This window comes from Hypomesus transpacificus, chromosome 13 (genome assembly GCF_021917145.1).
Source record: "Hypomesus transpacificus isolate Combined female chromosome 13, fHypTra1, whole genome shotgun sequence".
In the NCBI taxonomy this organism is placed as follows: domain Eukaryota; kingdom Metazoa; phylum Chordata; class Actinopteri; order Osmeriformes; family Osmeridae; genus Hypomesus; species Hypomesus transpacificus.
This window is the reverse complement of record NC_061072.1, coordinates 6487610-6499641: the sequence shown is the minus strand read 5'-3', so window position 1 is coordinate 6499641 and position 12032 is coordinate 6487610. Positions and strand designations below refer to the sequence as shown.

Here is a 12032-nt window from a genome sequence, read left to right as displayed (position 1 = left end):
ATTAAAACATGCCAGATAAGGAAGAATGATGAATAGTTTAGAACTCAATGAATAAATACATCTAAAACCACGACAGCAGTTAGCTGTCATTACCTCAACATCTTATTACAAAGACAGCATGAAACACTACCCTTTGATACACAACACGTGTCAAAAGTGACCCGACAGAGTTTTCATTTTCTATATCTTCCCAATAAATTAATTGAATCATTCAGTGTTCCTCAATTAACAGTTTTTTTAACATCACAAAACCATATTGACATTTTTCCTTTAAAAAAAATATATTTTTGCATCACTACCCTTCTAATGCACAACATGGGTCTAAAATGATCCAATATTATTTTCCTATAATATTTAATGTATGGCTGAATATGTATTTGCTATTTTTCTTTTATCAATTCATTTAATTATTTTGTAATTCATTACAAATTAATTAGTATTTCTTATTTGTTTTTGATTACCGCAAATACTCATTTTTCTTTTCATACTTTATAAACAACCATTTTTGTGTTACTACCTTACGTTTACACACATGGGTCATAAATGACCAGTAATCACTATGGAATTTGGTATAAACTTCAGATATCTGTAAAAGTTTGCAATTTGCAACATATTTACTGTGGACAACTATTCACCTGCCACACATTTGACAACATCATTGAGGAGGTTCTGAAATGCACCAACTTAGAAATGAAGAGCTGCAGCAGCAAAAGGGAAAGAGTGGAGAAGCATCGACAAACAGGAATTCATGGCCTCTATAAGTTTGACCCTCCTTGCAGGGGGGACCTTGTGTGGGAGCGTTTCTGGATCTGATTGCAAGATTAATATGAGGCAAAAGTATAGAACAGCATCTTTTATTCTGTCTGCTCCAATACATACAGTAAACACCTCAGCCCATGTGGGACTTTTTCCCTGAGGTACCGGGGTGCCCCGCCTATACACACATGATACTCTGAACATGAACAATGCATGCATATCCAGTGTTTCCCACACAGACTAATTTGTGGCGGTGCGCCATAGAATCAACACCGGCCGCCACATATTGCGTTTCGTCATTCTTTTAAAAATGTTGTTTACGTTATTTAAAACACGCAGCGTATTCGTTCAGCTGCATTTCCTTTCCCTGCTCTTTCTCCGTCTCTCGGTCACTCACACGTCTCTCTCACATACAGACACACAAGGTGCGTTCGACATGGACTGCGGCTGCATGAAACGACCGGCGAGAGTGGCCCCTTGCAGTCGGGGAGGAGTTGAAAACAGCTCTGTGAAGTCGGACATTTCAGCTTCTCGTGGTTTGCTGCGTTGACGTCAGTCACGGCCGATTAAGCGCTGTTTGCTTACTTTACTCTATTTATAATTAAACGTAGTCTTTCCGTTAGTGAAGAGGTGAAGTAAAACCCTTTCTTCCATACATTTTTCATTCAATTCAACAGTTTGGTCCGGATTTCAGCATTGGCGAAACTGAAGGTGTCCGAATATTACAAAACACGCGTCAACGTTGTTGTGTGTGAGTCTGGCCAATCATGAAATAGCTGTGTCGTCACTTGAACCCGTGCAGTTGCTCTTGAGAAAATGCGCTTGGCTACATAGCCGGCAGTTCTCGAATTGATCTCACGGTACTTTGATGGCGACGTCACAATGACGTGTCCTCGGCGCCGTCTCAAGTCGGACAAAAAGTCTAACCAGAATTCACGGTTTCAAGTCAGCAGCCTGCAGCCGGCTGCAGCGCCGCATGAAGTTGGGTCATGTCGAACGCGCCTACAGTTACAACGTCACAACGTCAGCACATGTTAGCAGCGTATGGCAGGTCATTAAGACCAAAATCTTAAATTGACGTCTGTACACGGCCGTTTGAAACGTCTGTACATGTTTAAAATTGGGTGCTACCACTTCATTTGTTTCTGAGGGGAAACCAGATAACGATCATTGCAAGAGAGAAAACCTGTCCACACTCAACCAATCTTGATTGAAACTCAATCAAACTCAAATTTTATTTGAATTAAGGTTAAGAAATAGGCTAAAATAAATTGGCAGTGACATTCTATATCACATTCACATTTCGAAAAAGGTATACATTTAATTTCGCTAAAGTGCCCACTAGATGGCAATGTGAGCACAAATAGTAATGTCAGAGCCTCTGGTCAATGTGATGGGTATACCCAAGGATAAATTGTGGCGCAACAGCAAGCAAAAATATAGTTGCAGCCAGCAATGGCGGGTTCCTCCTCAACATTGCAAACCTTTTCAAAATTGACTTGACACAGCCATGTATTTCCATAGCTGTTGCGGTTCCAAACAAGCATAACTGCATGTGTTCTCCACATACGTACTGCATTTTAAGTCAATTGGAGTCATGGTTCATCAGAAGATTTTTGTATGTTTTTCAAAATGTTCACCGTACATGGCAGACTTTATGGTTTCCCATGATGAATAAGCATGAATAGCAAGTTTTAGACAATTTTACTTATGGGGTGGAAATGCCATCCCTTTTTAAATGGACAATTTGGGTGAGACTTGTAGCGCCACCTATGGGCAATGGTGGGCCATTTGTGGTGTTGTAGTTCCTCATGGCCTATACTTTAAATGTTTTAGAATTTTGAGATATTGTAACATTAATTCATTTTCAATAATATCGATAATGTCGATAGAGAATAATTAGGAACGGCGGTCCATTTAATTCCTGTGATGCAGCAGGAAGTTAAGGAGAAATGGTAACCTACGCTCACTAAAATATACTGAGCACCTCGAGTGGAGTAGCTAATGTTAAACTCGGAAAATTAAAGTCTTATTGCCGAAAACAGTGGCAGCGATAGCCATGGCGAGGGAGCAACTTCCAATGAAGAAATTATTGATAAAAAGGGTTCCTCTTCTTCAGTTATTTGGAAGTTGTTTGGCTTTTTGAAATCCGACAATGAGCAGAGCAATATTCGGTGCAAATTGGTGTAGCTAGTAAACAAACAGGTGGCTACCAATCTGGTAATATGACAAACTGCAAATGTGGACTTCTTGTTGACCTCGACCTACGGTCTCGGTTAACAAATGTTTGAACAAATCTCTGCTTACAAAGGTGTTGGCATAAATGTTGGTAGATCTTTCGAAAGTCCAAATTTGTATCCCGGAGTTCGACACCCCTGCTCTATGCTCTCTATCTCTCCTAATCCACACCACTGGAGCTAAACGCCTTGTCTGTGTTCTTCCCTCTCTACCTCCAGGTGTTGAGAATGATGAAGATGTGAAGCGGATGCTGAAGGGTTCCAGCATGGTGAAGGTTCGATCACCTCGCTGGCAGAAAAGACGTACTCTCAAGCTCCTCGATGATGGGGTCACTATCTGGTGCCAGTCCAACAAGACCTCCAGCAGGGCCAAGGAACTACAGTCCTGTGAGTGTGCAGTGTCCTGTCACACACCTACACCCCCCTACACACATATACACCAACACCCACATACTCACCTACACACCCACAGCCCCCCCCCCCACACACACACACTCACACACATATACACCTACACTCACACACACATAACTACAAATCCACAACTCCCCCTCCACACACACACACCTACACCCTCACACCCCCACAACCACCCCCACACATACACCTACACCCACATACTCACCTACACCCCCACACACCCATAACCACACCCCCCCACACACATGCATCTACACACGAAACAGTGTAAAAAAACTGGAAGAATCTGGCAGCTGGGACACCAGATTACACCCATTAAATTACGGTAAAAAAAATTTTTTTCATTAACAGAAATTAACCTTAAAATAATTGTAATTTTCCAGTACCAAATGTACAAGATATATCTGTAATATCACATTACAGGTTGTTCTTTGCCAGTAAATATGACTTTTATTAATTTAACTTTGCTGTAAAAAAACAGCATTTTCAATAAAAAAAAAAAATGAATAAAGCCCAATTAAGCTATAATGATTTAACATGTTCATTCAAAGCAACTTGTGTGCACAATACACAGTATTCAGATGCTGTAATCAGCATCCAAACAATACAGACTTTACCGGCGCTTCAGATTGCAATTGTAGCGCCGGCTAGCTGTACGAATTGGAAAGGATTATATCTCGTTACAGATTAATCCAAAAGACAGGTTAGATCCCGATCTAACTGGACAACATTCACACTCAGGGTGAACACTTAATGTATCCAAACTACAGATCATCACATTACACATATCAAAACAGAACGAAAACAACAACAAAACTCCAAAAAATGCTATCTAACTAAGTTTAAACCTTTAACTCTGTAGTTTTTCAGCTTTCCGCGGGGCATTCTGGGTAACACGAGCGTTGCCGCTACACAACTATCTTATCAACTTTTCTTTGTCCTACTCTGGCGTCTTTACATTTATTCATTTAGCAGACGCTTTTATCAAAAGAGACTTCCAAGAGGGAGCTTTACTATAAGTGCATTGGTCAATGATCATAAACAACGAGATAGCCCCAAAAAGGCTTTTGCAGCCTTTTGTAGTCTTTGATATTAACTGGTGCATGCTGTGATTGCATGACGTCAACTACCCGAGCTCAGTTCACAATTCAAGGTTCTTATGTCTAAACCAAAAATTATGTTATTAAGTTATTTGTCCCTGGGATGAAAGGAAATATCTGCAAAATAACTGTTCAAATAGCTAGTTTTGATAAAGTGAAGTTATGTGTTTTAACAGAACATTTTCATGAAAATGTTATTAATATTTGTAAAAAAAACTGACATTTTTGTCTATTTTTAAGTAACAACATTTGGCTGTAATTCTTATGTAAAATGATAAATTTACAGTTTGACATTGTAATTGTCTTTCTATCTGTATTTCCTGTAACAGTGTTTCCCACAGATTAGAAATCTAGTTGTGGCGGGGGTTGTCAGACAGCGGGGGGGGGTGAGTCGTAAAAATTATTTCACTAATAATTCGTTACACAGTTAATTTGTTAATCATTTGTTACATTAAATATTAATCCTAAATGATTCACACCTTCACAAAATTAACAACTAACATATCATTTCAGCATTATGTATGTAGCCACGCTAGTGCTAAACAACTATTTAACTGGTTGGCTCCAGGACGCCGGGTAAGTAGCTAGCTCCTGAGACTTCTCACCAATAAAACGAAGGGGAATCTTCAAGTAAGGTACCTAGCGAAAAGTAGCCTTAACTTTCCTCGACTTTTAGCTACGGCACTAATGCTGAAAGCTCGCTGATATAGCTGTCGGTCTTACTAGAACGGCGTATGTATGCATTGTTGCTAACGTGTGCTGACATTGTGACTGTGCATATGTGAGAAAGACGCATGAGTGACAGAGAGACGGAGGCAGGGGAAAGGAAATGCAGCTGAACGAATACGCTGCGTGTTTTAACCTAAATAGCGATAAAAAAATGTTTCACGAAACGCAATGTGTGGCGAGCGGTGTTGATTCTGTGGCGCACCGCCACAAATTAGTCTATGTGTGGGAAACACTGTGTAATTCAGAAATACAGAAAAAAACACGTGCAATTTACAGAAAAGGTGCTGCAATTTATTTTATTTTTTTACGGTGTACACACACACTCCCACACACCAACCCACACACGTACACACGTACACATATACACACACACACACACCCCCACAACCGCCCCCACACATATACACCTACACACACATACTCACCTACACCCCACACACCCATAACTAGGGATGGGTATTGAGAACCGGTTCTGTAAGGACCTCTGTCAAAACCCGAATATCAATAAGGTCCAAGCTTATCGATAACGCTATAGAGACTAAGTAATATAATGTAACGTTGACTTATGTCTCGAGAAATAAGTAATGTTATTTAAATCAAATCACTGGTGCACAAACATACAACGTTTGACTAATAAAATTACTAAATTCAATTGAATGGCATGCCAACCGCATTTAAACTAATCAAAGATGAATTTAATTGCCTCACACGCTACTTCGCTTCATTTATCCTTTTGTTGCTAGCTACGATGGCAGAACGCACAAAACTGTCAAAGGCTTGGCTACATTTTATTAAAGCCAAATATAAAGACGAAGCAAAGTGCAATATATGTTCTAAAGCAATTTCTTGTAAGGGGTGGAACACTACTGCAATGAACAAGCACCTCAATGTTGTGCATCAGATAAAGATAAAATGCAGTACTTCGACTGTCTTCGAGTCGCAACGGTGCCAACTCCAGCTGCCTTTGCAGGACAATCCTCTGGTGAGCGCACCCGAACTTCGTAGCAAGTCTCCATTGTTGACAATAATAAGCCAATTCAGGGCTCAAAAGTGCAATTATTTCACTCGCATATGCCCCTAAAATTTGATGTGTGCGCGAACTGCAAAAATTATTTACGAGCACAGTGTGTGAGTAAAAACAAGCCATCCCCCCCTCACTGCTGATCATTCAAAACATAGTCACCGCGAGCATGGCTCTGTGGGATGCTTAAGCATCGTGTTAAACAAAAACAGAGACAGAAGAAAATAGGGATAAGATAAGGAAGGTTTGGGTTTGGTTAGCTGGTCATTTAGCTATACCAGGTGCCTTTCGTTGAAACGTGTTCAACTTTTCATAAAGTCGATGATCTTGACAATGTCACTTTTCGTTAACCAACCAATCACAGTCTAGTTACTCATCCAGGTTGTGGATAGTACATCTGTAGTGGACAGATTTAGATTTAGCCAGAGTCAAGATCCATTGTGCCTATATATGCTCCTTTTAGCCAGCCTCTTCCTGAGAGCAACACGTTCCCCTTGTTCTATTTTACATCTGTTTTACTTAAGAAATAGAAAAGTATCGATATTGGTATCGATAAAGACTCGAATCGTTAAGCAGTCTCAAATGGTATCGATATCGATACAAATTAACGACACCCATCCATACCCATAACCCCACCCCCCACACACACATACATCTACACACACACACACACACACCCCCACAACCACCCCCACACATACTCACCTACACCCCCACATCCCCTAACCCCACCCCCCCACACACACATACATCTACATGCACACACACCTACACACATACATTAACCCACACACCCACCCCCACACACCTACACCCACACAAACAGATCCACCCACACCTACACACACACACACACACACACACACACACACACACACACACACAAACCTCCAGCACTGGGAGAAAACTGGGATTTCTGTGCTAATGTTAATCACACTCAGTAGATCAGATATTACCTTGTGTTCATTTATCATGTCTTATCATCTATCTATATGTGTTTTTGCTGTGTTTCTGATGACAGTCACAGGTAAAGCAATCAGCCAGTGTCTTAGGTGGTCTTCCTTTTAAAACAATGATTCCCTAACTTTTGGTGTTGTGAGTAGTGACCATTTTAAATGATGTTATTCTTTAAATCTACCAAATTATAAAGATAAGTATGATTAGTACCAGGATAAGACTAAAACAAGGGCTACAGCTTTGAAAATTATATGGCTGTTATTCCTAACAGACTTGGATCTTGTGACCAGGACAGTGATATTTGGGATATACATTTCCAATGAGAAAACAGACATATTTGTGTTTTTTCTAGTGCTGTCAGTTTAACGCGTTATTAACGGCGTTAACGCAAACCCAAATTAACGGCGTCAATTTTTTTATTGCGCAATTAACGCTCTTTTTGACCTAGCAAACTTTGTAGTTTTTTTTCACATTCTGTTGCAACAACCACTGACGTTAGAAAAACTACAATACCACACCGGATCTAGCTAGACCGGAAACAAAACAACAGGCACGCCACACCCACTTGTTTGGGCTTGCGAGCCGGCTAAACAGTCGTAGCAGAGCCCGTTTACGGATATTAGACATTCTCTGGTAGTAGGCTAACGTTATGTTTTGAGTTGATTGCCAGCGTCAGACGCCGAAATGGATGCCAATAAGATTCTGAATGGAAAGTTTACTTTTAAAAGGTTGCCAAATGGTTCCATTGACAAGAACAAAGTGATCAGTGTGTTCTGTCGTTGTGAACTGAGCCGGAGGGAATGAGCTATCATCGCAGCACGTCGTGGAGTCGAAAATATAATTTTGATGGCACACAGCCAAGCACACAGCTGATGCGAATTCTCCGCCTGCTCGTCAAAGCCAGGCGATTGCAATGTTGTTTTCAATTTAAAAAAAAACATTTGCACGAAGCAATCCGAACCACTTTTCCATGTCGATAAGAGCATTACAATTTGAAAAAAGAATGGATGAAAAAGAAATCAAGGGACATTTAAAATAGATACAAATGTGCGATTAATTGAGATTAATCGCGAGTTAACTATGACATTAATGCGATTAATCGCGATTAAATATTTTAATCGTTTGACAACTCTAGTCTTTTCATTCACATAATGTCAGAAAAAAACACATATAATTCAACATTAACATGGACTTAAACTAATAATACGAAGTAATACGAAAATGACGTCAAAATTTAAGATTTAGAAGTGAGCAATGTTATCAAAAGAGCATCAAGGATAGGGAGGCCTTTAGCCTGTGGAGCAAAGGAGGAAAAAAAAAGGATTGGGAAGACGGGTCTTCCTTTATACACCAAGCTTGATTTGGAGTGTTTGGTTAGGGAACCAAGGGCTATCAATCAGAAGGTTGCCGGTTCGATTCCCGGCTGTGCCAAATGACGTTGTGTCCTTGGGAAAGGCACTTCACCCTACTTGCCTCGGGGAGAATGTCCCTGTACTTACTGTAAGTCGCTCTGGATAAGAGCGTCTGCTAAATGACTATATGCAAATGTGAATACGAACTGAAAATACAGAAAATGCAAGACAATTGTACAACCTTGCATCGCACAAAGTAAAAAATACAAATGTTAATCTAACAAAGCAAACCCTGTTTAGCTAGGACGGTACATGCAGCACTGTATGGTGAGTTATGGTGAACTGGCTCAATCATTGTGCTTGTAATGACTGATGTAATTAACTACCGAATTTTCCGGACTATAAGTCGCACTTTTTTTCATAGTTTGGCTGGTCCTGCGACTTAGTCAGGTGCAACTTATATATCAAAATATATATAATTTAACATGTTTTTAAATGTTAATTCATACTGACTGACATGAACCAATGAGTTCAACAGATTCAGTGATGTGGAATGAGATCGGGAGCTTGTTAACTATCTTACCGGTAACTTGCTTGTTGGACTCGCTAGCTTGTTATGCTAATTTAGCCTATTCAGCCTCCCAGGTATGTTCTTTATGACATTGTGTACTGTGGACTGGGGGAAAAAAGTGGCCCGGGAGTTATACTGTCAGACCGGCCCACTCAGTAAACAACGTGCGGCCCACTCAATACATCGCACTTCGGCTAGAAGACACTTCTAGCCTAACAGAACATTTTCGAAAAATAGGCACCGTGAATGTGAATACAGACCATGAGGAGAAGTATAAATTTCAGTCAGTGATTGGTCAAGTCAAGTTCAAGTCTTTTATTTGTCAGGTACACAGAACAACACAAGGTCAGACTGGGCACTTAAATTCTTGAGAAAAGACAACGCAAGCACCTGGCGTAACATAACATATAAGTACACAGAACATAATTTACATCTATGTTGAGCTTAAATAAGTGAAACTTCCTAAATATACAGATAGCAATAAATAATCGACTTGACTAACCCTAATACAAAAACTTCCTAAATTACAGATAACAATAAATAAAAAATTGGAGCCTATCAAAGGTCTTAGAGCAATTTATACGTTATCAAGCTGTGTAATATGGAATAGTATGAGATGCTAGCAGTGGGCCGATATTTTGGACCATCCCAACCCCGTCGGCCCACCGGGGATTCTCCCCGTAACCCCGATGGCCAGTCTGCCCCTGGTGTTACGTTAACATACCGGACACTTATTCAGCCTGTTGTTCTGTGTGCTATTGTGTAGTTGAATAACTTGCCTTTCCAGTTGAGATGTCTGGTCTTGGATTTTGTGAAATACATTTCTAAATAAATGCGACATAGTCCAGTGCGATTTATAGCCCGAAAAATACGGTATATGTTTAGGTGTAGGTTTGGGGTAAGATAATTTGACAGAAAACCAATATAATAAATTGTTATCAACATAACATAAGCAATTGATAACATAGTACAGCATACAATTGTAGGCTACATAATCATTTGCATCATTCCAGAGCATTTGCAATTTTTTTTAAATAATGAGAAATTGACTCGATGATGTGGAAGTTGAACAAGTACTTTTGAGAATTTCTATTGTGATCTGACAAATGTAAAGCCACTGACAAAAACTGTAATCGCCAGCATCACCTTTACAGGCACCACACTATCTATAATTCCATAAATCTGTGTGTCACCAACATCTTGCAAACCAACTGCCTCATGGACATTGTGCCCTATCTATAATTCCAGGAATCTGGGTGTGTGTCATCTACTTCATCATGGGCACTGTGCACTATCTACAGTTCCAGGAATCTGTATTTGTGTGTTTCATTACATCTTAATCACTGATTGCATCACAGGTACTTATCTTAAGGAGGCACATTCAGGAAGAGGTAGAGCACACACATACAAGAAGTATCCAAAAGACAAATTCCTTCTCTGCCTATGTCCAATTCCTCCCAGGGCTGGTACGAGCAGTTGCCAGCCACATCAGCAGCACCTGGGGGCCTATTCCAAGTGCTCAACCATTGTCCTGACCAGGGACATGTGCAGGAGAGCAATCCGTACTACATGTTTTAATTAGTAGGGCTGTCCCCACTCAGTCGACTAGTCGATTTTCTGGTCGAAATGCTCTTGGTTGACTAAGATTTTTTTTGTCGTATGGCAGTCTGAGATCTGATTCACACTTGTGTCACCATTGCTGAATTAAAGAAATGTTCTACAGAAATTGTAGATTATATTATTTAAGACAAATAAAGCAACTCAACTCAAAAAATATATATTTAAAAGAAAAGGCATTATTGTTTTCCCTTTCGTTTATCTGTGCTTTGTTTTGTAAGTTTTTTGCACACGGCACGAGCACAATTGTCAGCCGAACTACAAACTTTAGCCTACATTGTCGGTGTTATTAGGCAAAATGGCAAAGAAATCTGTGGTATGGCAGCATTTCATTTACTGTACATTTACATTTACAAAGTACCGGGTGACTCAAAAAACGTTGAATGTAAACTCTTCCAACAACGGTTTATTTTTCATAGTTCGACGTTGAATATGAGCCAGGTGGAATATGATACCACCTGAAAACCATAAGTTGGCCTACTTCGCTCATGTTAACACGTGCTGGATTGAAAAATGAATATGCCTATTATAAGAATCACATCCAAATCGAATGACATCATCTTCTCCGGCCAAGACAGCACACTCTTTATCTGTTGCACCGTTCTCCACTCGGCTTCTAAGCAAGTTCGCATGCTGCACTTTTTCAGGCAGTGAATAGGGCGCTGATTTGCATGTTAAACAAACAATATTTTTGATTTGTCGTACATTGTAATAGATAATAAATAATAACCAATCTGGCATTTTGTATTATATTGGCATTCAGTAACAACAGGACTGGTGACATGAGGCTTATTATTAGTAATAGCTTATTTTGTAGCAGCTGAATCTGGAATGTCCAGCAGCTACATTGAGTCAGATCGGGAACATTTTGTACATTTATGTTTGTCGAGTTGTCAATCTCCCTTCTTACGTATGTATTTCTTTAATATTATCTCTTAAAACAGTGAGATAAAACATCACACAAAATGGTTTGCTGAAAAACATTGTGACATATAGAAGAAGACAAAACGTTTCAAATTTCGATCAGTCGATTTTCAGAAGTGCTAGTTGAGTTTTTGTTGACCAAAGAAAATAATCGGGACAGCCCTATTAATTAGGGGTCTTTGCAGAGGACACAGACCTTGGATAGAACATGCAAATCCCAAATCAAAAAGGCCTAAGAGATAACCCACCTGGGAAATGACGGGGCCTAAGTGGGAATCAAACCCAAAACTGCACCACCTGGCTCTCTTCAGTTCAGTACACATTAAACATAGGAAACCTTAAGTGTAC

At 39.9% G+C, this 12032-nt stretch overlaps 1 protein-coding gene across 1 annotated transcript in view; it reads left to right on the top strand.

Moving 5' to 3' along the window:
- LOC124475231 (1-phosphatidylinositol 4,5-bisphosphate phosphodiesterase delta-3-A-like) overlaps window positions 1-12032 on the top strand; it is a 67858-nt gene that overhangs the window by 10556 nt on the left and 45270 nt on the right. The window contains exon 2 of the mRNA XM_047031651.1: window positions 3213-3380. Within this exon, the coding sequence (XP_046887607.1) occupies window positions 3213-3380 (168 nt within the window). The remainder of the gene's footprint in view (window positions 1-3212; window positions 3381-12032) is intronic.